The 27577-nt window shown below is 43.6% G+C and overlaps 1 protein-coding gene across 7 annotated transcripts in view; it reads right to left on the reverse strand.

Moving 5' to 3' along the window:
• Positions 1-27577, reverse strand: part of LOC124593756 (NAD kinase-like) — a 907239-nt gene that overhangs the window by 141278 nt on the left and 738384 nt on the right. Inside the window, exon 1 of one of the 7 annotated variants that reach the window (XM_047132096.1) lies at positions 7878-7969. The exons of 5 other annotated variants lie outside the window; for them this stretch is intronic. Coding sequence is in view for 1 of the 2 variants with exons in the window: in XM_047132095.1 (XP_046988051.1) it covers positions 2094-2173 (80 nt within the window). In the remaining variant the exon portion in view is untranslated. Of the gene's footprint in view, positions 1-2093; positions 2195-7877; positions 7970-27577 lie in introns of those variants that run through there. One more of the 7 variants, XM_047132095.1, reaches the window with a different exon arrangement.

The raw sequence follows: 27577 nt of genomic DNA on the forward strand, positions 1-27577 counted from the left end.
GGATGACGTCGCTGTTTGGTCCCCTCCACCAAATTAACCTAACGAATTCCAAAGATGCTTACGAGAAGCAGACTGAAATAAAATCAGTGGCTACAACAAGGGCGAACAATGTTTCTCACGCTTGGAAACTATTACGCAGTATGAAATTCAAATGGTTCAAATGGCTGTGAGCACTATGGGACTTAACATCTGAGGTCATCCGTCTCATAGAACTTAAACCTAATTAACCTAAGGACATCACACACATCCATGCCCGAGGCAGGATTCGAACCTGCGACTGTAGCGGTCGCGATTCCAGACTGAAGCGCCTAGAACCGCTCGGCCACACCGGCCGGCACAGTATGAAATTGTTACTGGAAATTACACTTTTAATACCGGCAGCCTTAACACCTTCATTTTAAGAAACTACATTTTTAACAGTTACAATTGTAGCATCTTCGTCCTAGCACCTGCACACTGAGAAATTTGCGATATGGTCTTCAGTCTGTGTTCCAACCACTGGACTGACTCTCGACTCAAGTGAGACACACAAAATACATTTTTATGCCTTCTTGTGCTGCAACTGTCGAATGCATAACCAGCCCTCGTAGCACTTACGTCTAGAATAAAGTATTCTACAACTACTGATGACATTTAAAACACCAGCGCGACCTGATACAAATAAGTGTGCTGGCGTAAGCTGTCGCTAGCACACCATTCGGCAAAGATGAAACTAAGATTCGCTGGCTCAAGCGCGCCTATCAACACACACACACACACACGCACACACACACGCAAGCAACACGCTGCCAACACTATCTCGGCAGCAAGTATTTAGGCCGTCCCCTGACCGGAGGGCCTTACTGACTCACTCTTACAGTTTGGCAGTTTGGAGTCTGTCAGTATATTCGCAGTTCACGTCACAGGCTCCGACAGCACCTAGCGACCAGATCAGTGACTATAGTGGGCCGGCCGCTGTGACCGAGCGGTTCTAGGCGCTTCAGTCCGGAACCGCACTGCTGCTACGGTCGCAGGTCCGAATCCTGCCTCGGGAATGGATGTGTGTGATGTCCTTAGGTTAGATAGGTTTAAGTAGTTCTAAGTTCTAGGGGACTGATGACACCAGATGTTAAGTCCCATAGTGCTTACAGCCATTTGAACCTTTGACTATAGTGGGACTTGTACTTCTCCAGCAGTGAGACTAAAGCTTGTAATAGCAACTGTAGTATCGATAGCAACGTATAGTTTCAAAGGTTGGCACTACCACGAGACAGACGACAGCGCCCTCTAGCCGGTGCTGTCGAGTTCTACGAGCTCCGCGACTGCTTCGCGGCTTTGTATCAGGTGCAGCCAGCCAGGAAACTTCGCTTCAGTTTGCTCTCCATACGACGTGTCGAAGACTTCGCATCTGTAGAAAGTTATGTATTGTTTCTCGCACCAGTAAACCATTTTAAACTCACTGCAGTACCGACCATTTTTCCTGCTCCTTCTCCTACCCACGCGCCGCCTTCCAGGCAGGATACAAAAGCAACATTACCAATATTGTCTGCAAGAGGACTATTACTGATGAGCTTTACCCCAACATATCGACTCTATTCCAGTTAAGTAAATATACATGTAAATGAAGAAGCGTATTAATCCATGTGTGCATTTGTGTTGTGGAAAAGGTTACCGGACGCCCATAACAACACCCTCCCCCTTGCTCCCTTGCTGTACAAGACACTACAGTAAGCACTGGTCAACGGTTAGTTAAGACATCCATTTCCTGGGTTATCACTTGTTAGACGACTGCTGATGCTATTTAACTGCCACTGAAGGTACACTAAAACGGCTTTTACTCCAGCGGCAACGAAATTATCTGCGATACAGTCGACAGCACCTCGCTACTAATTAGTGGCATTTCCACAGACGCGACACATTCATTAACTTCGCGTCCAACACACTGCTCGTGGAAACACTAATTGCCAGTCAGTGGAAAATTTCGGGCCAAGTGCGTACTGCAGAGCAACGTTACAGGCGACGATGACCGCACAGTTATTCGGCGTGCAAAGAATATCTTTCTCCAAGCAAAGACGAAGGCGGCAGACTAAAGTTCGCGAAGCGCTTTGCCATACCGGAAGAGGCGCAAGCCGCTGATGTTTGGCACCAGTCGCGCTATACGGGCCCGCCCCAGAGCGGGAACAGCGGGCAACATCAGGCCGCACACTACACACACAGCTCGTTAATTGGCGGAGAGCGAGTCGCCAGTTTGGCCGACCTTGCGGAGCAGTTATCGCGTCGCCGAAATCGCACGCGCCACATGTCAGCCATTTGCGAACAGGGTGGACGAGTGGTAAGTACGCAGAAAGCGATTAACAGCGCGCGCGCGCACACACACACACACACACACACACACACACACACACACACACACACACATCGGTGGGAAGTAGTGCACGCCAGGATTAACAGTACACACAGCAGTGGGAAGTACTGAACAGATACGGCGCTTCCGTTCTGACCGGTAACGCTGTCTCACAACGTTTAACACTGGGTAACCACGCCGGCGAGAGTACGACGCCATACAACCACGAGTATTTTAATTATCAAAATATCGGCATCCTCGCGAGAATATGTGGATTTTTGAGGGCATCGATACTGGGAGAAAATAGGGGTTTTCTGGGAGAAGGTAATCATTTAATGCTCGTGCACAATAAAAATAAATAAGGTTCGTGCACAGCGAATGTGTTAAGCTCAAATGGAGTGCTCACGAAGAAAGCACACAATGAGGATGCGCAGGATGGTAGATATTGTGACATGAAAAGGCACCTTAATAATAATAAAAATCAAAACATAAAAATTGGTGTCTGACTGCGTTGCGTTTTTATTCATTCTACAAATTGCCGATTATCCGCGTTAATGCACAACCGAGACAGTAATCTAAAAGAGACTTATCAGTACAGGAATCTGCTATCTAGTGACGGTATACGTCACATTTGAAAGACTACTTACTGCATTACTTACGCAAGCTGAGAGCACAGGTTGTCCAATTTTTTGTTTTTACGTTTTTCGTTCAGTTTTTTTTTTTGTTTTTTTCCTGACGATGGTTCTCATTTTCCGGAAGGTCAAAATATATAACCAGACGAATCTTGTCCTCAGCGCTGTTATAGCAGAAGAACGAATTTATACACCGCGGTGAGCGCGATAAACCAATGGTTCCCAACAGGTGGTCCGCGGACCCCCAGGGGTCTGCGAGCTATGCCAGAGGGGTCCGCAAGATGCTATTAGAATAAAAAATATATTAAATATATTTCTTATGATAACAGATTATTATGTTTTGGCCGCTTCCTACATGAGCAGAGCTTTAGCAAACGCTAACTCCTGCGTCTGGCATCTTCCTAGAGCCAACTGACACAAGCACACTATTTTTTTAAGGCGTTTGTTACACTAAACACCCAGATTTGCAGACAAAGATTTAGAACAATAATCAAAAATTTAACAACAACAATGATGGCTAAATTGAAAAAGTTTTAAGCTCAATATTTCTTCAATAATGAATGTCAATGTTTTTTCTAAAAATAGAAAACGTATAAAAAGACTCTTAATTTGGCTTTTTTAGGTACGTGATACTGTGATATGACAAGGTACCAATCATGCTCGATGAGGGGGTCCTCGAGAAAATTTTGTTGGGAACCCCTGGATAAACCATGAATTGCATGTATAATAGAGTATTCTAAGCGAAAATGTAGTCGAATTAAATCGGGTGATGCTGAGGGAATTAGATTAGGAAATGAGACACTTAAAGTAGTAAAGGAGTTTTGCGATTTGGGGAGCAAAATAACTGATGATGGTTGAAGTAGAGAGGATATAAAATGTAGACTGGCAATGGCAAGGAAAGCGTTTCTGAAGCAGAAAAATTTGTTAACTTCGAGTATAGATTTAAATGTCAGGAAGTAGTTTCTGAAAGTATTTGTATGGAGTGTAGCCATGTATGGAAGTGAAACGTGGACGATAAATAGCTTAGACAAGAAGAGAATAGAAGCTTTCGAAATGTGGTGCTACAGAAGAATGCTGAAGATTAGGTGGGTTGATCACATAACTAATGCGGAGGTATTGAATAGAATTGGGGAGAAGAGGAGCTTGTGGCACAACTTGACTGGAAGAAGGGGTCGGTTGGTAGGACATGTTCTGAGACATCGAGGGATCACCAATTTAGTATTGGAGGGCAGCGTGGAGGGTAAAAATCATGGAGACCAAGAGATGAATACACTAAGCAGATTCAGAAGGAGTAGGCTGCAGTAGGTACTGGGAGATGAAAAAGCTTTCACAGGATAAAGTAGCATGGAGAGCTGCATCAAACCAGTCTCAGGACTGAAGACCACAACAACAACAAGCGAAAATATTCATTCTAATCGTAATAAAGGACTTCTGCTTTCGTTTGCTTCGAAAATCGCTGAACTTCGCACGCATAATCTGCACCGGCATAATCTGGATTTAAAGATGAGATCAATTAAAGCTACCCTGACACATTGGATGGCTTTATCAACTGATAAACAAAGTATCAATCATCTTCGAAGCTAAGCTAGGCTTCGGACTACGTTATATTCCGTGTCTCTCTTAAGAAGCGCGTTTTCTCTGCTGTTTCGGCAGCTATATGCAATTTCGTGTTTGCATTCACTGTGCAGCTGGAGACAACCCAAACGATTGCTGCCTGTCACATCGGGTTGTTTCGCGTTACAAACAAAATGATTTTTAAAGCGAAATTTTACGTGCCTATTCGACAGAGCGGTCCCTAATTAGTCTAGTGCGATATTCGTTTTACCGCTCTGTATCAACAAGGACAGTAAGATACGAGCAAAAGCCAGTACTGGAACACAGAGCACACCGCCCTGGCGCGCGCTGACTGCTACCTTCGTGCTAGAAAACGGTATCAAGCTAGGGTAATCTGGCAGCGTATCAAATGCGTATTTGAACCATCAGCTGTTTTTATTTTAAACCCAAATTCCACCGGTTTCGGTCTTCGACCATCTTCACGGATGAAGGGTTAAAGTGGTTTAAGCCACCATATTGCATTAGTCATTACCTAAAATATGTAGTGCATGCCACGAATGTGAATAGATGACACAGGACTCTAAAAGCAAATATACGAATACCACATGTATACAGAGCAGTACTGCTCTGCTTTAAAAGCAAACCCCCGAATACTAAATGTATACAGAGGTTTTGAAGTGCTGTGTCATATATTTACATTCATGACATACACTACACATTTTAAGTAACCACTAATGCAATATGGTGACTTAAACCGCATTAACCCTTCATCCGTGAAGATGGTCGAAGACCGAAACCAGTAGAATGTTGGTTTACAATAAAAACAGCTGCTGGTTCAAATACACATTTGATACGTTACTTAACGGCTGTTGGCAGTCACCTTCCAAAAACGTTTAATCTGGTAGCGCCTTATCGAATGGGCAAATAAAATTCCGATTTAAAAATCATTTTGTTTGAAAGGGGAAGCAAACCGACGCGTTCGGCCGATGGCTGGGCGTCGCGTGAAACACATTACGAACAGTATTTGTTTGGGCTGATACCAATTACACGTTGCAAAAACTAAATTGCTAACTTAATTCTATCCATATCTCGCAGCTTCAAACGTGACTGTATTCAATACACTGGAGGTATGAATTAAAAAACGACTTCGGTCACAACTTTTCGTGTTTTATTAAGTACACGATGCGTTTCGGACCCTGTGGGCTCTTCATCAAACGTAATTCGTCTTAATACATGCTTTAATTTTTTCTATTGAATGAAGTGAATGCATATTCCTGTCACTTTTGATGTTAGGTTATGAATTTCGTAAGTCAAACGCGGAAAATATATGCGAAATAGTGGAAAAGATGAACAGTGTGAACTTACCAACTTATTTTTCCACTCTTTCGCACATATTTTCTGTGTTTGACTTAGGAAATTCATAACCTAACATCAAACTTTTTCGTGACAGGAATATGCATTTCACCTCAAATGGTTGTAAGCACTATGGGACTTAACATCTGAGGTCATCAGTCCCCAAGACTTCGAACTACTTAAACCTAACTAACCTAAAACCTAAGGACATCACACACATCCATGCCCGAGGCAGGGTTCGAACCTGCGACCGTAGCAGGCACGCGGTTCCGGACTGAAGCATTTCACCTCGTTCAAGAGAAAAAAATAAAGCACGTATTAAGACGAATTACTCATCATGATGGACCCACACGGTACGAAAAGCATCGTATACTTAATAAAACACAAAAAGTTGTGACTGAAGTTTTATTTACTTATTTATTTATTGTTCCGTGGGACCAAATTAAGGAGAAGTCTCCATGGTCATGGAGCGAGTCAATACATGAAATTATAACACGATAGTAGAAACAGATAAAATGAAATATAAGAAACATATTCAGGTGAGAAGTCGTAAGTTTAAATAAAGAAAATCAAGAATGTAACACTGGAATTTGCTTAATTTTTCAGCTCTTCCAGGAGCTCCTCGACAGAATAGGAGTGAGCCATCAGGAAACTCTTCAGTTTGGACTACTGCTAAGATTTTTGAGTTAAGATGGTAGCTTATTGGAAATGGATGCAGCAGAATACTGCACTCCTTTCTGCACAAGAGTCAAGGAAGTGCATTGCACATGCAGATTTGATTTCTGCCTAGTATTAACTGAGTGAAAGCTGCTAACTCTTGGGAATAAGCTAACATTGCTAACAACAAACGACACTATGAAAATATATACTGTCAGGGCAATGTCAGAATTCCCAGACTATTGAATAGGGGTCGACAAAAGGTTCTCGAACTTACACCACATATAGCTCGAACAGCCCGTTTTTGAGCCAAAAATACCCTTTTTGAATCTGAAAAATTACCCCAAAAAATAATACCATACGACATAAGCGTATGAAAATATGCGAAGTATACTACTTTTCGTGTTGAACTGTCACTTATTTCAGATACTGTTCTAATGGTAAATGAAGCAGCATTTAGTTTCTGAACAAGAGCCTGAACATGGGCTTTCCACAACAGTTTACTATCTATCCGAACGCCTAGGAACTTAAACTGTTCCGTCTCGCTTGTAATATGCCCTATTCTGTCTGATCAAAATATCGGTTCTTGTTGAACTTCGAGTTAGAAACTGTAAAAACTGAGTCTTACTGTGATTTAGCATTAAAAAATTATTCCACAAGCCACGAACTTATTTCATGAACTACATTATTTGATACTGTCTCAATATTACACACAAGATCCTTCACTACCAAGCTGGTGTGATCAGCAAACAAATATTTTTGAATCACCTGTAATACTAGAAGGCATATCATTTATATAAATAAGAAACAGCAGTGGCCCCAGCACCGATCCTTTGGGAACGCCCCACTTAACAGTGCCCCATTGGGACTGAACATCACTACCACTCTCAATATTGCGTAGAATTCTTAAAGTAAGAACAAAAGTCGTTTTTTAATTCATACTCCGGTGAAACTGCTAATATCTGCCGACGACCCGTACGAGAGACACCCAGTATGTCAGCCTGTTAACACAAATTTCACTAAAAAAATATAAAGGTGCCGATGATGACGTCTCTGGTCAAAGGAATCAGGTATGTCGCATACTGCACTACACGCTGTCAATCAGTGTGTCCTACTGCTTGACGTGATCCGTAAGATAGTGCTACGATAAATAGGCCACCGTTTTTTGATTTACTAGACCACACAGTGTATCGCTGGAAACGCAAAGGAAGTCTCAGAGCGTGGAGTCTTGACAGCGCAGCAGGGCGCAAAGTGCGGAGCTGTTATCGTACAGCGGAAGCAGACTCCTTGCAGACACTTGTAGCTGCTCTGGCGACGCAGGTGCCGTAGACAGATGGACGGGTGTCGGGCCACTTTACCTGAGCTTCCGGGCCAGAGCCAGCGGCAGCACGCGGTCCGTCAGCTCGTCGACGGCGTTGACGCTGGCGGTGGCGACGAGGCCCTCGCCGTCCGGCGGCGCGGCCATGACTGCGTGCTGCTGCTGCTCGCCGGGCGGCCACATGGCTGGCTGCGTGGCGCCGCTGTACCTGGCCTGCAGGTGCGCGCTCCGGCCAGCTGCTGCTGCTGCTACCTGCTTATCTCCCTCCCTCCCTCTCTCTCTCTCTTCTCTCCTCTGCCCGCCTCTCGCCGCCGCTCCTCTGGCTTCGGCCTCGTCAGCTCCCTGTTCTGCAGCCGCCGCCACTCGAATGTCGCCGCGGCAGCACGCGCCGGTCTCGAAGCGGCCGCTTCCTTCCCTCTCCGAGCGCCTTCCGCTTCCTGGCCTCGCCGCTTGCGTACTGCGGGAAGCCGCGCTTCCTCTCGCTCGCTCGTACCTTCCAGGACGTCCCTACACGTGGAGTCTCATCTTCCTCCACTTTGCTCAATTTACGCACTGTCGCTTCCTCACGCTGATTGGTCGACAAACGTCGGCGGCGGATACTCGTATCCAGTGCTGTTTTTCTGGGAGAACGCTGGGGGATGCGTACCCCTAAACTTTTTCGTCGACAAAGTAATTTTTTTTAGATGTTGAGAACTTGGAAGAGTGCCAAAGATTTATTTCACGGACGTAAATTTGTTATTTCATTTTGTCGTGTTGGTAATTGCAGTACGAACGATACCAGTGCAGTTTTTGGTGGGAAAAGCGATATCATCGACTGTTTCAAGCATTTCGAAGCTGCGGCAAGCGTTCTCCATAATTGAATCTGGCTGGCAGCCAGTTCGACAAGCACAAGCCCTCGTCCGCTAATAGTGGGCGATGGTAGTGCTAAACGGATATGCGTACGCTCAAACGCCGAGCTACCGATAGATGTCTCTATGGTCCCGCAACCATCATAGAGTAGAAATATCTCTGGAGTGAGCATTCAGAAGCGCAGAATTGATTTTGTGTTGTCAACATACGTTGCCACAATGGTCAAGTGATCTCGGGACGCCGTAGATTTGTCCGACATTTATCCTATAAATTTTGAATGTTGTCATATCGCTAGTAAATACAAATTCCCTTCGTAAGTGCTGTGGATTTAGTATAGACGTTTTGCAGGCACCACAGCAGTTTACGTCTGATATTTGAAATAAATTGGGCTCTTAGCTTTGAGGAACAAAATGACTGAGCATGACGACACAGAAGCTTCACGTCAGCATGTATTTACAATGTCTTTCATGTCACATCTCGTCAAGTCGCTTAACACAGTACTGAACTGCGAAATTGGGGTTTTGAGTCACCATCCCTGATATGCACAAAATGTTATCAGAACTGAGGAGCTAACAACGACAAAATTTGTCAATGGCCGAAGCAAACTTTATAACCTATGTTGTTGATCAATTATGTTTGGTAAATTACTGAGAAGTGAGACAACGTTTCAAAACATCGACAATTATTTGCTAGGGAAAATATGTACATTCATACACATCAAAGAAAGCTTCAAACGAATTAATGAGGCCTGTTAAACTTATCCATTATGTTTTTTCTTACGTAATTAATAACGTCATAAACAACTGTATTTGACTCCTTCATTAAAGCTGACTTTTTTGCTTAAAATGTCATATGGTGGAATTTGCTTCGTCTACTTATGTTCTTATACATATACATTGTAGGCGTCAGCGACTTTGTGTTATCGTAAAACCTAAATAACTTTTCGCCTTCAGATATACGACCTCGGTTGTGTAAGAAAGTGGAAAAAATATCCCAGTCTTCATGGAACATCTCCAATTTGTCACTAAAACAAAGGTCAAAATTTTCTTCCCGAGAAACCTTGATGTACTGTGAAATGACGTGACGTTCCGTTGACGACCTGTGCGAATGCCTCCATTCGAAAGGTATTGTAGAACGTTTTGGTGTTTTGTGACGAGACGTGGCGTCACCTGATGGCGGACGCGAATTGGCGTTAAACAATCGACGTCGTCCCTAGATCACGTGACAATTCCAGTTTAATGTTGACATCATGCGCAGGACGCTCACTCCAGAGATATTTCTACTCTATAGCTACCATTAGAGAGCCTGTATAGCTAGAGAGTGGCCAACCGGACGATACGGCGGCCATTTTTCTGCCAAACTGCGGGCGGAACTTTCGAATGGTCAGTAGTGGAGTACACACTCACCGAATCAAAAGCACAAGACAATATGGCGCAATCATTCGTTAAATGCCTTTCTTTACAGCTATAATATACTCATAGTGGCCTACTACGTACAGCACAGGAAAATTTGATACAGTGGCTGTAAAAATTATTCGTCACTTTCATTTATCTCCTTCAAAGTTCGTTTACTAGATATATTGTAATGAAAGTAACGTAAATAAAAAAATTATAGTGTTTAGCATTTGCTTTGCATCGGAAGTGCATAACGCTAAAGATTTAACGTACCTGTCGGATGAATGAAAGTCGTAAGCAGTTGTTTACTTGTGACATGCAAAAAGCGTGAGACGTATTAGTACTTCTTGCCACGTCTTCAAACTTTTTGCATGTCACAAGTAAACAACTGCTTACGACTTTCATTCATACATACGTAATACCTCTCGTAGATAACAAACGAAAAAGATTACAAAAATCAGATAATGTTAAATGTAGGATACTGTAATAACGACCAAATGTAACAAGAAAAGTACCGTATCCCTTCTACCCCACAGTAAGTAGGCCTATTAAAAACTGTCTTCAAGAGTACCTACAATTATTTACTACGAATAATGTTTGAGCAACCAAGACAACTGCGGAAAACGTGCTTACAACTTGCCTGCGTCAGCAGTCAGGCAATAATACTGAAACCAAAATAATGCCTAGTGTTCTGATTCGGAACGAAATAAAGTTTGACGCTATAAAGTCGAATGAGCATGGCACAACAATTACAAGAACTTTCCTTTTCCAGCAATTGTCAGATTCAGAAAAGCTTGTGATACTACCAGTGTGCACGAACTGTTAAAGAAATAAGAGCTTAAAAATGCAGTAAATTGTAATAGTCCTACTTGTTTTGCGTGACTAAAAATATTTTAAAAAACTGACACCTTAAAATGAGAGTTCTCTGAGCAAAGTAAAGAACCAAACATTTTTATTGGCGTAACTAAATAAATATTTCGGATAATATATACCATTAAGAAAGTTGTACCTGAACTTTATTACAAGAGTTACTCATTCCTTCCTGACTGGGCACTTCAGACTGCAACAAGAAGTTACAAATTTTGCCAAAGATTACCAAATTCAAAATATTCTTGTTTCTAGTACAGAAGATATTTGGAACCTCTGTTTCTCACAAATATGAAACGTCAAGTTTCAAGTTTAATATATTAGTAATGAGTAGCAGCCTGCAACCAATCGATGCATTGAATATCTTAAGGATGGCCTGGAATTTTGGTCATCTCTCTCTTCTTGTCTCTTAAATAATTTGCTAGCCACATGGCCTTTTCCATAAGTGTTTACGTCAAACATGTAGGCCTAACGACTTCACCACAAAACGCTTCATTATTTCAACTCGTATTTAAGATCGCAAACGCTAATTACGTGCTAAAAACGACATACAACTAACTCGAACATGCATGCACAACGCGTAACAAGTCTCTCAATAATTCAAATATCTTTTAATCGTTTCCAGAAGTCCTCTGAACTTCAGTTCAACTCAAAAGCACGGCTAACATAGGAAGCGCATGAGACGTTTGGCAGAAAAATGGCGCCAAAGCTAATCAACCGATCACGGGCAACTTCACCTATGGCCACTCTCTCTCTGTATACAGGCTCTCTAGCTACCATGATCCTTCGTGATCCATTGCCATCTTTGTTTTGTTGTGCCGTTTTGCTGTTCCGTTCTTATCGGTTGTGCGATGTTTTCCAGTGTGTCCTGTCTTTCGTTGCTACTTGTAAGTTGGAGTTGAGAGATGAGCAGAAAACTAACGAACCATTGTTTTCTTGTTCTCTTGCATCTAAAAACCAAAAACTGCCTTAATTCGTGTCCGAGTGAAAAGCCAGGAAGTTCAACATGAGTGGATGACGAAAGTGAAGCTGTAAACCTGAGCACTGAACCTATGTGTGAAATGCAGTGAACGAACGTGTGCATGGTAGAAAAATAAATGATCGCCCAGAATGCTAGAGTTTGGAACTAGAAATAGCATTTTGTGAGGTGAGAAAAATGACTGGTTGTTCGTTTCAAACAAAAAACTTGGCAATAGTAAAGTCAACTGAAGACTCCGACACCTCTTTTTTTTTTTTTTTTTTTTTTTTTTTAGTTCGACCTGTTGATGACGTCATGGCTAAAAGCAGACGGGTGGTATCCCATGCTTCAGTTGATAAGTAATTTTCGCTCCATTATACCGAATGTCGGAGTACCTTCCAACTTTTTTTTCTTTTTAGAAAAAAGCGCTGCTCGTATCCGTGTTTTCATTGTGCTCAGATCGGCAAAGGAGGGTGTTCCATTTACCTGATGAGCGGCGGTATTACAGGCCGGCAACGTAAACCGCGCCTGCCGTTCGAATGGGTCCCGTGGGACCGCACTATGCCCCCCGCTGCTTTTTTTGTGGGCGTTAGTCGAAAAAAGGCCGCGGAAATAGACAATATTCCATCAGAACTACTGATACTCTTGGGAGACCCAGCCATGACAAAACTCTACCATCTGGTGAGCAAGATGTATGGGACAGGCGAAATACACTCAGACTTCGAGAAGAACACAATAATTCCAATCCCAAACAAAGCACGTGCTCACAGATGTGAACATTACCGAACTATCAGTTTAATAAGTCACAGCTGCAAAATACTAACACGAATTCTTTACAGACGAAAAACTGGTAGAAGCCGACCTCGGGGAAGATCGGTTTGGATTCCGTAGAAATGTTGGAACACGCGAGGCAATATTGACCCTACGAGTTTTCGTACAAGATAGATTACGGAAGGGCAAACCTACGTTTCTAGCATTTGTAGGCTTGGAGAAAGCTTTTGGCAACGTTGACTGGAATACTCTCTTTCAAATTCTGAAGATGGCAGGGGTAAAATACAAGGAGCGAAAGGCTATTTAAAATTTGTACAGAAACCATATGGCAGGTATAAGAGTACAGGGGCATTAAAGGGAAGTAGTGGTTGAGAAGGGAGAGAGACAGGGTTGTACTCTATCCTCGATGTTTTTCTCAATCTGTATATTGAGCTAACGGTAAAGGAAACAAAAAAAAATTTCGAGTGGGAATTAAAATCCATGGAGAAGAAACAAAAACTTTGAGGTTTCCTGATGACATTGTAATCTTGTCAGAGACAGCAAAGGACCCGGAAGAGCAGATGAATGGAACGAACAGTGTCTTGAAAGGAGGATATAAGATGAACATCAACAAAAGCAAAACGCGGATAATGGAATGTACCGGAATGAAGTCAGGTGATGCTGAGGGAATTAGATTAGGAAATGAGACAAAGTAGTAGATGAGTTTTGCTATTTGGGGAGCAAAATAACTGATGATGGTCGAAGTAGAGAGGACATAAAATGTAGACTGGCTACGGCAAGGAAAGCGTTTCTGAAAAAGAAAAATTTGTTAACATCGAGTATAGTTTCTGAAAGTATTTGTATGGAGTGTAGGGATGTATGGAAGTGAAACAAGGACAATAACCAGTTTAAACAAGAAGAGAACAAAAGCTTTCGAAATGCGGTGCTACAGAAGAATGCTGAAGATTAAATGGGTAGACCACTCAACTAATGAGGAAGTACTGAACAGAATTGGGGAGAAGAGGAAATTGTGGCACAACCTGACTAAAAGATTGGACCGCTTGCTAGGACACGTTCTGAGGCATCAAGGGATCACCAATTTCGTACTGGAAGGAATCGTGGAGGGTAAAAATCGTAGAGGTAGACCAGGAGATATATACACTAAGCAGATTCAGAAAGATGTAGGTTACAGTAGTTACTCGGAGATGAAGAAGCTTGCACAGGATGGAGTAGCATGGGGAGCTGCATCAAACCAGTCTCTGGACTAAAGACCACAACAACAACAGCCTGAAGGCCATACAGACATACGCGCCTTGTCGGCCAGTGACACTCTTAGCAGTGAAACAGGCATCACGAGTGTATCAGTGAAGTTTGCGAACGCCACAATGGCAAGAGTGAATTATTCAATTACGCAACGTGTGTTTATACTATTCGTATGCGCGTACATAGTCTGCTCGAACTTTTCTGAGATTGTTTGAACAGAAGTTTAAAGGTGTTCGAGTTCCGAGTCGTGATGCAGTTCACAAATTAGTGAATAAATTTCGTGAAACGGGAAGTGTGAAAGACAAGAGGCGTAAACGACGACGAACAGTGCTCTCTGACGCTTGTCTCTATGACATTGCACACCGCCTGGAAAATTCCCCTAAAAAGTCCCTTACAGGTCTTTCGCAGCAAACACAAATATCGTACACCTCAGTAAAAAGAGGTGCCAAGCTGTTTGGGCTAAGGTCCTAAAAGTATCAGTAGTACAAGCACTTCGACCTGCTGATCCTGCGCTCAAGGTTAAGTTTTGCGAATGGGTTTTAAAATAATTGCATGACGGTCACATGGATACTTACCTCATTCCGTTTCGAGACGATGCTTGGTTCCATTTACACGGATATGTTAATTTCCAAAACTGTCGCCACTGGAGTGCAGATTGACCTCTTGTGCTTCATGAGGAACCCTTAATGATCAGACAGAGGCCTGATACATTTAGGCCTAGTGGCCTAGTGTCTTGAAAATAGGTTAAACAGATGAACATTAAGAAAGGTAAGACAAGATGAACGCGGTGCAATAGAATCCTATCAGATGATTTGAGGGGATTAGATTAGTAAATGAAAAACTAACAATAGATGAGTTTCGTTATTTGCGGAGCAGAATAAGTGACGAGTAGAGTGTATATAATAGGATATAAAACCAGACTGTCAGTGGCAAGAAAAAGATTATGAAAAGAGAAATTTGGTAGCATCGAATGTAGGTTTATGCATTAGTAAGTCTTTTCTGAAAGTATTTGCCTGAAGTGTCGCCTTGTACCATCCGTACAAGGACTGTAAACAGTTCAGACAAGAAGGGAATATAAGCTTCTGACATGTGCTACAGAAGAATGCTGAAGACTAGGTCAAAGTATGACGAAACTAGGGGAGGGGGGGGGGGGGCGGCCGGAGTGGCCGAGCGGTTCTAAGCGTTACAGTCTGGGACCGTGCGACCGCTACGGTCGCAGGTTCGAATCCTGCCTCAGCATGGATGTGTGTGATGTCCTTAGGTTAGTTAGGTTTAAGTAGTTCTAAGTTCTAGAGGACTGATGACCTCAGCAGTTAAGTACCACAGTGCTCAGAGCCATTTGAACCATTTGGGGGGGGGGAGTAATGAATCGAACTGGGAAAAAGAACATTTATTGTTCAACCTGACTAAAACAAGGGTTCACTTCATAGAACACATCGCGGGCCATCAAGGACTAGTCAGTTTGGTAATGCAGGGAAGTATGTGTGTGTGTGTGTGGGGGGGGGGGGGGGAGGAATGTAGGCTGCAATAATTATTCGAAATGAGGAGGCTTGCACAGGTTACACTGCAGTCGGCTGCTGCATCAGACCAGTCTTCCAGCAAACCGTATGTACCCAAAAAACTATCGCTCTGCAGAACATCTCTTCTATGTCATTAGCAGTATTTTAGCCGCGCGGTCTAAGGGCGCCTTGTCACGGCCGGCGCGGCACCCCCCGTCGGAGGTTCGAGTCCTCCCTCGGGCATGGGTGTGTGGGTTGACCTTAGCGTAAGTTAGTTTAAGTTAGATTAAGTAGTGTGTAAGCTTAGGGACCGATGATCTCAGTAGTTTGGTCCCATAACCTCACCACAAATTTCCAATTTCCAGTACTGTAGAAATTTTAACAAGTGCATCTACTTTTAATGTGATTCCTCGCGTGCTTATGAATTACTTATGACTTGGAGCTAACAAGATGCACTGAGTATTTTATGGCCTAACATCTTGGTATACCCAAAGTAACGAGAAAAATTTGTTATCGTTTTAAAATATTTTTCAGAAATTTTTTTATTAGCAGTAGTTGATACGTTGAGAAATGTCTTTTTGCTATTTGTGGTTCCTTGGTTTGTTGTGGTCATAAAATACTGTCACCGTATCTTTAAGACTGCACTCTTACGCGGACAGTTTCCAACGTCAAAACGCTAAACAATATGGCAAAAGGAGGACGCTAAGCAATTTATACTGCTGACCTGTTACAATGTGTATAGTAGTCTAATGTGGCGTGAATTAGATTATGAATGTGTGGTCCACCGAGAGTGCATGGTAAGGATCACTGGTAGATATTGGGTAAGTGTGTGTGTGTGTGTGTGTGTGTGTGTGTGAGTGAGTGAGTGAGTGAGAGTGAGAGTGAGTGAGAGAGAGAGAGAGAGAGAGAGAGAGAGAGAGAGATTGATTCGTTTTGCATCTCGTTGGCTTATGGCTTCTTTTTCAGTGTGGAAACTTTTCTCCGTTGTTAACCTTTGGAACAGATAACTACTTCCGTCGCCTGCTTCGACAATTGGATTTTGCCCTCCCTACCACCTTCAGAGAGGGTGAGAGCCCGACACCACCTTGGCTCCAGGCTCCGGTTCATATTTATCTCGACCTCAGCTCCCTCCCGAAGGCGGGTACTCCGGCTGCAGTGTATTGCTCACGGTTTGTCGAACTTTGTGCTCGACTTGCCGGTCACACCTTTATTTACACCGATGGCTCCAAAACTGACGATGGTGTTGGCTGTGCCTTTGTCGTCGGGGCCGTCACCTTTAAATACCGGCTCCTCGACCAATGTTCCAGCTTTACGGCCGAGCTTTTTGCTTTCCATCAGACCGTTCAGTATGCCCGCCGCCACCGCCATTCATCGTATGTACTCTGCTCTGATTCACTCAGTGCTCTTCAGAGCCTTGGAGCTCCCTATCCGGTCCATCCCTTGGTGCAACGGATCCAGCAGTCCCTCCATTCTTTCGCTGATAATGGTTCTCCTGTCAGCTTTCTGTGGGTTCCCGGACATGTAGGAGTGCCTGGGAATGAGGCTGCTGATGCTGCAGCCAAGGCTGCAGTCCTCCTGCCTCGGCCAGCCTCCCATTGTGTCCCGTCATCCGACGTTTGTGGGGTTGTTTGTAAGAGGCTTGTGTCGTTGTGGTGGGATGCTTGCTCATCCCTCCAAGGAAACAAGCTCCGTGCAGTAAAACCGCTCCCAACTGCTTGGACAACCTCCTCCCGACCATCTCGGCGAGAGGAGGTCCTTCTGACCAGGTTGTGGATTGGGCATTGCCGGTTTAGCCACCGCTACCTGCTCTCCGGTGACCCAGCCCCGCAGTGCCCATGTGGTCAAGCATTAACAGTGCGCCATGTTTTATTGTCTTGTCCCCGCTTTAGTCAATCTCGTGTTGTCCTGTCCCTGCCATCTACTTTACCGGATATTTTAGCTGATGACGCCCGAGCAGCTGCTCGTGTTCTGCGTTTTATAACTTTGACTGGCTTGTCCAAAGACATCTAACTTTTTTACTTATTTTATCTGCATCTTTGTAAGAACTTTCTGGTGTCCAACCTATTGCATACAAGTACATGCAACTCTGAGACTTTTCTCTATCCCTCAGTCGAGGCGAACGCGTAGACATCAGAATTGAAACCGCCGTAGAATGTAAATGGTACGTTTCCGGACATGGGATCCTATTCAAAATATTATGTACTCTCTCTCCTCTACAAGTCCCAAAAGTCTGTAACGGGAATTTCCAAATACCCTGTACATTCTACAAGCCACTTTAGTTTTGTGGCGGAGGGTACGTGTGGTAACATTACTGTATACGGGGCTCTGGGTTTAATGGAGGAACAGAACGAGCTGTGTTTCGCATGATCTCTGTTTACGGAATCCATGTTGGTTTTATTTTACCTACACAAGGCAAAAGTTAGAAAGGTAAAAAGCGACCTTTTATTGCATTTTTCATTCTCAAGTAACACAAATGATATCATAAACTGTTTCAGTATGATAGAAAATTATCATTAGCTGGTCTGTTTACCACCGTGTAGCTTATATAGAAGTTTGTAATTTAGTTATTTACTATTTTACTATTACTCTTTTCATTTCTTCTCTCATAATCTCTCTCAATCTCTCTCAATCTCTCCCCACCCTTTTTCTTGTGAACTATACTTTTCATTGGTGCTCTAAGCAGTTACGCTGTTGCTGCTACAACGTGATTCGTACCATTGCGAACAACGATTCGTTAACCTCATGTAGACTCGATGATTCAGAAAACAACAGACGGAATTCTGGACCATCACGGAGTACTCTAGTTCATCCCCCTCATCCCGATATTTTTAACCACATAGGCCCTAAATAAAAAGATCTACTCTGCTAGGATGACCTGCAAGAGTTAGTTTTGAAAACGATGGGTGTGATCGGTTTGCGAATTTGTCTTCAGGCGCTACTGATTGCCTGCCTACGTACCGTGCTTCCTTGTACGTACCCAGGTATGTACCAAGTCGGCCTTGGACCGCTGTCGAAAGACTACCGTCGTCGAACCAGCAACGTAATAACGCAACCAACGCTAGGGAGCGACCTTCCGGTGACAAACAGCACTTTGCGCAACCTGTCGAAGTGCGGCACACGGATCAACATGTTCACTATACAGTTTTTGTTGAAGTCTTTTAATGACGAGGTTTTCAAAGTCAAACCTTTTTCGAAATACACATATTACTGTTTCCTTAAATAATACGTTAATGAAGGAGTCATCTAACTAAAAGTCCGAGACAACCAGTGGATGAAAGCGACGAGACAGAATGAGACGCACGAATGTATCGCTGCCTTGGGCATAAATGTCACAGTGTGACAGTGAAGGAAGGACGTAATCGATTCTGTGTATTTCATCACAGATCAGGACTTTCATTGCCCGAAAAGGCTAACTATGGTTCCTGTCAATATGGCAGCACTGCAACGTTTATCTACACCAGAAGTAATTAGATAAACAAAAAACGCAATGTGTGCAGCACATTGCAGAAACCCTAACATCTCTAAGAACTCTCCCTCAACCTAAACCTCAGACGCCGCCAACACCCTACTGAGACCTGCAATGCTCAACGCGTCAGAATGCTTGAACATCGTCGGAAACAAACAGCTCAGGAAACTAAAACAAAATTATAGAATGAGTCTGAGAAAATTAAGGCCCCCATCAAAGATGCCACATTTAGCATCAGATCCAACAAGAAGCGCTGTCAACATCTACACTGCATTACAGGAACAATGAGAAAGAGGAGACTAATCTTCTACAGTCACACAGTCACATAAAGGATCTTCAATGTGGCTTCTATGGCATAGCGACTAACGCCAAGTGGACAACACTAGTCAGGAAAGGCCTTGAGCAACTGGATATTGAGAACGGCGACATTTAAGACACAGATAGGAGATGTGGCTCTAAAATGAAGGAAGTGACGCTGCCACAGAGTAAGTACGCAAAGGCAAAAGGTGAACGACCTGTAGCTGTGAAGCGTGAATCCTTCTCAGTCGAATACAGCATCTCTGGTGTCTATAGACGAATCAACGTCGTCGTGGCCTTCGTTTGTATAACAGCTGTTATTTCGTTTTGCCAGAAAAAATTAGTAAGTGGAATAACAGAGCAACGAATTGTCATAAAGTTTCACATGAAACTTGGAAAAATTGCAACCAAATATCTATTACTAAAATAAAAGTAAGGCAAAGATTAATTATCAGGTACCCGTGTTTTTGAGTGGTTCTAACGTTTCCAAGATGGCCGAGAAGATTTTGAAGACGACTCACGCCGGGACGCCCTTCAAGATAAAAACCGGGTCAAAATATCCAAAAAGCAGGTCCTCTGATTCCATCTGACCGTCAGTTGAATATGCGACGGATTACTGAAACTGTTGGAATTGACAAAGAACGCGTAAGGCAAATTTTAAATATTAGTTTCACAAGAGAAAAAAGTATGCAAAACTGGTGCCGAAATTCTCACGATCGAACAAAAAGAAGTTCGTGAAAGTCTTTGTATTGACACTGAATGGCACTGAAAATGATCCTTATTTCTTGGAAGGAAAGATGACAGATGGCGGAGCTTAGTTTTTCACTATTTTCCACAAAGTAAGCGCCAATCCATGCAATGGAAGGGCTCAACTTCACCGAGAGCGAAAAAATATATTTACGGAATTGTGTACATTCACTGGGTTTCTGAAGCTCAAACTATTAATCAACGTTACTACCTAGAGGCTCTTGCTCAACTCTGTGAGAAAATAAGATAAAAAATCGACCCACACTGTGGACGACCAAGTTATGGATTCTTCACCAAGACAACGCACCGGATCATATCCCATTGTCTGTTGACAGGTTTCTAGCCAAGTACATCATCCCAGTGTTTGACCACCCACCTCGTTATCCTGACCTAGTGCCATGTGACTTCTACCTATTCGCCAAGGTCAAAACTGAATTAAAAAGAACGAGATTTCAGTCTGTTGAAGCAATGAAAGAAAATGCGGCACGCGTCTTCAAGGAGCTCACAGGGGAAGACTTCCAGTACTGTTTTTGTATCTACATCCTTTTGACTGGAGGTCTTGGAGACCACGGCCGTTCACTATTTTAAGAAAATGAAACGGCTACAGCCGTCCTTATGATCTTATATATTGTGTAGCAACCAGTTTCGGTGCTTAAAAGCGCCATCGAAGGCCTGAAGATGGCGCACTTCCAGTACCGTTTCCATCAGTGGTAAATTCGCATGGAGCGTTGTAGGGATAGGAGGAGGAGAGTACATTGAGAGCGACAGTAACTAAATATTTGTGTTTTACAAATAATATACAACAGCCCCGTTATTTTACAGCCACATCTCGTAACTGCGGCAGGTCACTTGTGAAATATTTGTTCATTTCCATCAGCTAGTTTTCGATCCTTTTAAAGCTAGCCAGCATCCAGCATTTGCTGTACAACTTCTACACCACATGCTAGATGACAGCGCTCTTATAGTAACACTCAGTCTTTGTAGTACTCAATTCTGCGGCCGATAGCCAGTGCAAAAGACAGCTGGATATTAATCCTTTACTGGGCTCGAACAGAAATATTGTGAAGAAAAATTTTTAGTTTGCTTAAATTATACAGGGTGATTCAAAAAGAATACCACAACTTTAAAAATGTGTATTTAATGAAAGAAACATAATATAACCTTCTGTTATACATCATTACAAAGAGTATTTAAAAAGGTTTTTTTCACTCAAAAACAAGTTCAAAGATGTTCAACATGGCCCCCTCCAGACACTCGAGCAATATCAACTCGATACTCCAACTCGTTCCACACTCTCTGTAGCATATCAGGCGTAACAGTTTGGATAGCTGCTGTTATTTCTCGTTTCAAATCATCAATGGTGGCTGGGAGAGGTGGCTGAAACACCATATCCTTAACATACCCCCATAAGAAAAAATCGCAGGGGGTAAGATCAGGGCTTCTTGGAGGCCAGTGATGAAGTGCTCTGTCACGGGCTGCCTGGCGGCCGATCCATCGCCTCGGGTAGTTGACGTTCAGGTAGTTACGGACAGATAAGTGCCAATGTGGTGGCGCACCATCCTGCTGAAATATGAATTGTTGTGCTTCTTATTCGAGCTGAGGGAACAGCCAATTCTCTAACATCTCCAGATACTGTAGTCCAGTTACAGTAGCACCTTCGAAGAAAGGTGACGCTGACGCCTAGTCAACAGCGCCTCAAGCGAACAAATGTACAACTAAATGAAACTTTATAGCTCCCTTAATTCGCCGACAGATAGTGCTTAGCTCTGCCTTTTGTCGTTGCAGAGTTTTAAATTCCTAAAGTTGTGGTATTCTTTTTTAATCACCCTGTACGAACAATTTTAGACGCATTTGGGCTTTATAACATTTATTTTTTGAAAATACTGTATGTTACTTGTAAGCATCATTCTTCGTAAAAGGAGCATTTCTACAAATTTCAGGTAAGAATTCGCTAACTGATTTGTATAACAACGAACCTTCGAGATTTTCTCTTTCCCTTTGTAACCTAAACCGCGCCGCAAAATCAAAAGAAATTTCTACGCCGGTAGGTAATTGATACTCTCAAAACATACCTACATGATTCCGAGTTTTTTTACCAGAGAGAACAGAGTACTGATGGATCAGAGAGCTTAGAAGTCGCTTCCAAGCATCGTTACCCACCTGAGGACGATACCTGAAACATGTTGCAGAAGACTGTGTGCTATTCTGACGCTGCTTGAAAGCAACACTTCCGAATGTCTCCCATACTGTTGCAAGAGAGTACCCAGTGTCACACTACAAACACAAGTACGTAACTTTTGCACGTCTCACCTGAAGATGAGCCATGAAGATGGGCTGAAAAGACTCGAGAACTTATTTTATGAAAATAAACATTTCACAAGTGACTGGTTGCAGTTATCTGTATTTGTATTCAATTACCACACACTCCTGTGTCCTGAAATATCGGTTACGGATAAGTTGAAATAGAACAGAATGGTTGTCAGAAGAGCAGGTTCTCTCCAGTCAGTAACAGCAGTAAAAGTGCGACCGGAAGCTGGAGATAAATGGACCCAGAAACGGAAAAACACCCATGCAGCCAAGATGAGAACGTACTGGATTACGAGATAAGCTTGCAAGAATTACGAACTGTATTGTCCATTGCAGGTCTGGACGGAATACAACGATGATACAACGCGAGACTGTCGGCCACTGACCGCTGTTCCGAATGGGTTCCGCGGCTGCCAGCTTCCGGGCAGATCCAGAGAAGTGACCGCAAAACGCAGCGTCACGCAGCGTGTGAGGAAGGCGGTTTCCGCTTACTGTGTAGGCCGCACTCGCGTGCATGTGAAGTCCCGCCATTCTTAGGGCTCTTCCTGCATCTTTACGGAAGTGAACACCTAGTGCAGTAGAGTTCTACGTACAACAACATGCCGAAGGAGACCGCGTGGGTGACGGGGAAACTATACGGGGATTGGAGCAGCAGAAGGAAGAAGGGGACTGTGACCTCGATGATTAGACGGAACTCGTCCTCCTCGTAAGAGCAATATTACAATTATACTGAGGTGAGAGCAAGTGAAATGAAGATTTTGAGGAGCTGAATATGTGTAATAAAAATGACAAAGATGATAAAAGAAAGTGTTAGGGAGATAATACATGAGGAACCTCAACAAGACAAGACTGAAGAAATGTAGTTTGGAACTATATGGTTGATGAGAGGGGCCCGGCCGGAGTGGCCGAGCGGTTAAAGGCGCTACAGTCTGGAACCGCACGACCGCTACGGTCGCAGGTTCGAATCCTGCCTCGGGCATGGATGTGTGTGATGTCCTTAGGTTAGTTAGGTTTAAGTAGTTCTAAGTTCTAGGGGACTTATGACCACAGCAATTGAGTCCCATAGTGCTCAGAGCCATTTTTTTTATGAGAGGGGGATGTCTAAGAAGGTTCTCGAGATGGAGATGGAGAGCTCGAGCCAGAAGTGAAGACCGAGAAGTGGCTAAATGGATTGGAAGAAGCGATCTGAAAGGGAGGAGAATGAGTCAGAGTAGTGACTGGTAGGTGGTGTAAAGACTGGAGGAAACGGAGAGCCATGTGTTCCAAACAGACCATACCAGTGGCGGAAAACTGTACATTAACATGATGATGATGATGATGGTGTCGAAACGACACATTTTCACCTCGAGAGCATCTCTGAATGCGACGAAGTGGATAAAAATTGATGGGGGTGGTTGCAGGGGGTGATTAACCGATAAAATGACATGGCATACGCTTCCGCCTAATGTTTCGACTTCTACTGGGGGAAACTTGTCAGGGGTTGCACTGCTATCAATGTCAGGCTTTTGCCGTGTACTTCTAAAGGTACTGTGGCCATAGCCTAATGCCTTCTGTCCCAGCTACGTGGTTTGGATTTGAGGGTTTGACGTACGTGAATATTTAAGGTTTATAATATTTTTGTAGATTGTGTCGCAGGATACAAAAAGGGGCATTAACTGAGAAGGGCGTAAGTCGTGATTGTAGACTAACCCACACATTACTCACCTGGCGCACTAAGAGCTACGGAAAACTAAGGATCTACTTGGAATGGGAATTAAAATTCAGGGAGAAGACATAAAAACTTAACGGTTGGCCGATGGATTGCAGTTTGTGAAAGACGGCAAGGGACTTGGAAGATCAGTCGCACGGTATGGATACCGCCTTAAGAAGAAAGTGTAAGACGAACTCCAACAAAGGTAAACAGGGATAATGGAATGTAGCACATTCAACTCGAATGATCCAGAAGAAATTAGATTAAGAAATAAGATCCTGAAAGTAGAAGTCGATTTTTGGTATTTGGACAGGAAACTAACAGATGTTGACAGAAGAGGATATGAAATGGAAATTATAACTAGCAATAAACCTTAGCTCAGATATTTATATGTCAACCTGGAATATAAATTTAACTGTTCTTTTCAGAAAGTATTTGGAATGTAGCCCTTACCTGAAAGAGAAACGTGGACAATACACACTTCGGACAAGAGGAGAATAGAAACTTTAAAAATGTACGTTTAAAGAATGCTGAAGATTACATGGGTGGATCCGTTAACTAATGAGGCGGCACTAAATCGAATTGGTAAGCAACGAACTTATGGCACAACCAGACTGCAAGAAGGGATCGGTTTGTAAGACACATCGTGAGTCGTCACGCAATCTTCAGTTTGGTAATGGATGAAGTGTGATGATGGTGGGGGGGGGGGGGGGGGGGACATCGTAGAGAGACCCAAAGGATGAACGCAGTAAGCAGATTCAGAAGGATGTCGGTTGCAGTAGTTAATGTAGAGATGAAGAGGCCTGCGCGGGACTAACTGACGTGGAGAGCTGCATCCAACCAGTCTTTCGCCTGAAGACCACAACAACATAGTCCGTAAGCCGCTTGTTAATATTATTCTCGGGAAATAAGGATATTTCTGTAGCTCACTGATGGTTTCAGGGCCCTACAACTCACTGTACATGCGATCTTCTGCACAAATGAACCGCCCACCTTTTCTTTTTTCTTTTTTTTTTCTTCCACGTAACGCGCCTTTTGTCGGGATGGATAAAAGAACCGGTCCAACACACTGGCATGCAGATGCCTTCTCCAGTTCGCAGAAGGGCCCACTCTCCCCCCCTCATCCCCGCAGTCGAGCTTCACATCTGGCCGCCGTCCGTCACAAGTTCCCAGCACGACACCACACCCTCCTTTCTGAAGAACCCAATCACGACAGCAGTTAGTCTTCTCTCGAGCGGCTTGCTGGGCTGGATTCAGCTCTACGCCTCACTGGGACTGGTTGGTTTACACCCGGAGCATTTGATTTTGAAGAAAATTCCGTAAGCTTTTCGCAGACTTCATATACAGGAGTTTGCACCTTACCGAACTCGAGACAGTGGCTTCGCAACTCAACGCGCAATAATTATGAATTTCGCAAGCTTTGTGATTATCTACACGACACTGTACCGAAATGGGAAACGAAGACTCTCAGTTTTGTCCTAGGATGATACAAGGTGGATAGGCCAAGTTGGGTGTGGATGATTTTCGACATTCTAGTGAGCTATTCCGTTGCACTGTACACATTTATTTAACTTTCTTTATTGTAGTGTTCATTAAAAAGCAGAAAAGGTGAAAATAATGCTACAGCCGTTAATATGAACAGACGTAACTTTTCCTACACAAATATCGGCACTGAAACACTTGTGCGCCGACGCACTTTTACGCTCTTCTATTCTACACGTATGAAAGTAGTACCTTTTCATTAATTCATAACTTATTATTTAAAAGCTGAAGATGTCCACACACTACAAAACGTGGGAACGAGACAAATATCAAATGTGGAGACCCACTTTGGTTTGACGTATAGGGTTACTACAGCGTGTTACCAAAAGGTACGGCCAAACTTTCAGGAAACATTCCTCACACACAAAGAAAGAAAATATGTTATGTGGACATGTGTCCGGAAACGCTTACTTTCCATGTTAGAGCTCATTTTATAACTTCTCTACAAATCTTGCAGCACAGGTAGAGTTTCCCGTATGAAATCATGATAACGTGCTCCATTGAGCGTAGGTGGAAGAACATGGGGCCCAATCGAGACGTCACCAACAATGCCTGCCGAAACGTTCACAGAAAATCTGTGTTGATGACGTGATTGCACAATTGCGTGCGGATTCTCGTCAGCCCACACATGTTGATTGTGAAAATTTACAATTTGATCACGAAACTAAAGTGGCTCTAACATGGAAATTAAGCGTTTCCGGACACATGTCCACATAAAACATGTTTTCTTTATTTGTGTGTGAGGAATGTTTCCTGAAAGTTTGGCCGTACCTTTTTGTAACACCCTGTATACACAAATGATTTGGCGGACAGGATGGGCAGCAATCTGCGGTTGTTTGCTGATAATGCTGTGGTGTACTGTAAGGTGTCGAAACTGAGTGACTGTAGGAAGATACAAATAAACAGAATTGTCCAGAATGTTCTTCAAGCAAATCGCCAACACCTGTCGCCCAGTGACATGACGTTTTGTCATCCACAGAAATTGAATTGTTATTTGGGAATACGAAGTCCATGAATAACTACAAATGGTCTAACCATTTCCAGTCAGTGATGGTTCAGCTGGACCAGAGGTCCCTGTGAATTCCATGTAAACACAGAACACACCACCACTACGGAGCCACCACCAGTTTGCACACTGCCTTGTTGACAACTTGGGTCCATGGCTTCATGGGGCCTGTGCCACACTCGAATTGTAATGTGTGTGTGTGTGTGTGTGTGTGTGTGTGTGTGTGTGTAAATTCCTAAGGGAGCAAACTGCTCCCTAGACTTACACACTACTTAATGTAACTTACACTAACTTATACTAAGAACAACACACACACACCCATGCCCGAGGGAGGACTCGAACCTCCGGAGGGAGCGGCCGCGCAATCCGTGACATGGTGCCTCAAACCGCGCGGCCACTCTGTGCGCCACTGGAGTTGTAGAATCAGCTCATACCAACTGAAATCGGGACTCATCTGATCAGATCACAGTTTTCCACTCGTCTAGGGTCCAACTGACATGGTAACGGGCCCAGCAGAGGCGCTGCAGGCGATGTGCTGTTACCAAAGGGACTCGCGTCGGTCCTCTGCTGTCATAGCCTATTAGCACTAAATTTCGCCGCGGTGTCCGGAATGATAAGTTCGTCGCACGTTCCATTGATTTCTGCGATAATTTCACGTAGTGTTGCTTGTCTGCTTGCACTGACAACTCTACGCAAATGTCGCTGTTGTCGATCGCTAAGTGGAGGCCTTCCGACATTGCGTTTGCCGCGGTGAGAGGTAATGCCTGATCGTGGATTTATCCTCTAACAGGCTGTTTGTACTTCAGGCTACTGGGGAGTGGTAGTGACAAATCGAAGAGAAAGTGTGGTTCACTATATGATACAGCTAGGTTTGATAGTGAGTTAATGAATAGTAACAGTAGATATTGTGATGTGATCTCTCTAGTTATCACGGCGCGATTGATTAATGCTGTACTTCCGGGTGTCGAGTCGAGCTGTTCGTTGTGAACAGAGTTTCAAGAACCATCCCAGCTGTCTCATTCACGTGCTGCGACACGTGCTGGTTGGAGTCCAGGCAGCAAGTAACATAGCGGCAAAGCTCGCAGCACATGAAGAACAAGGCTGG

The sequence above is a fragment of the Schistocerca americana genome, chromosome 2 (genome assembly GCF_021461395.2).
Source record: "Schistocerca americana isolate TAMUIC-IGC-003095 chromosome 2, iqSchAmer2.1, whole genome shotgun sequence".
In the NCBI taxonomy this organism is placed as follows: Eukaryota; Metazoa; Arthropoda; class Insecta; order Orthoptera; family Acrididae; genus Schistocerca; species Schistocerca americana.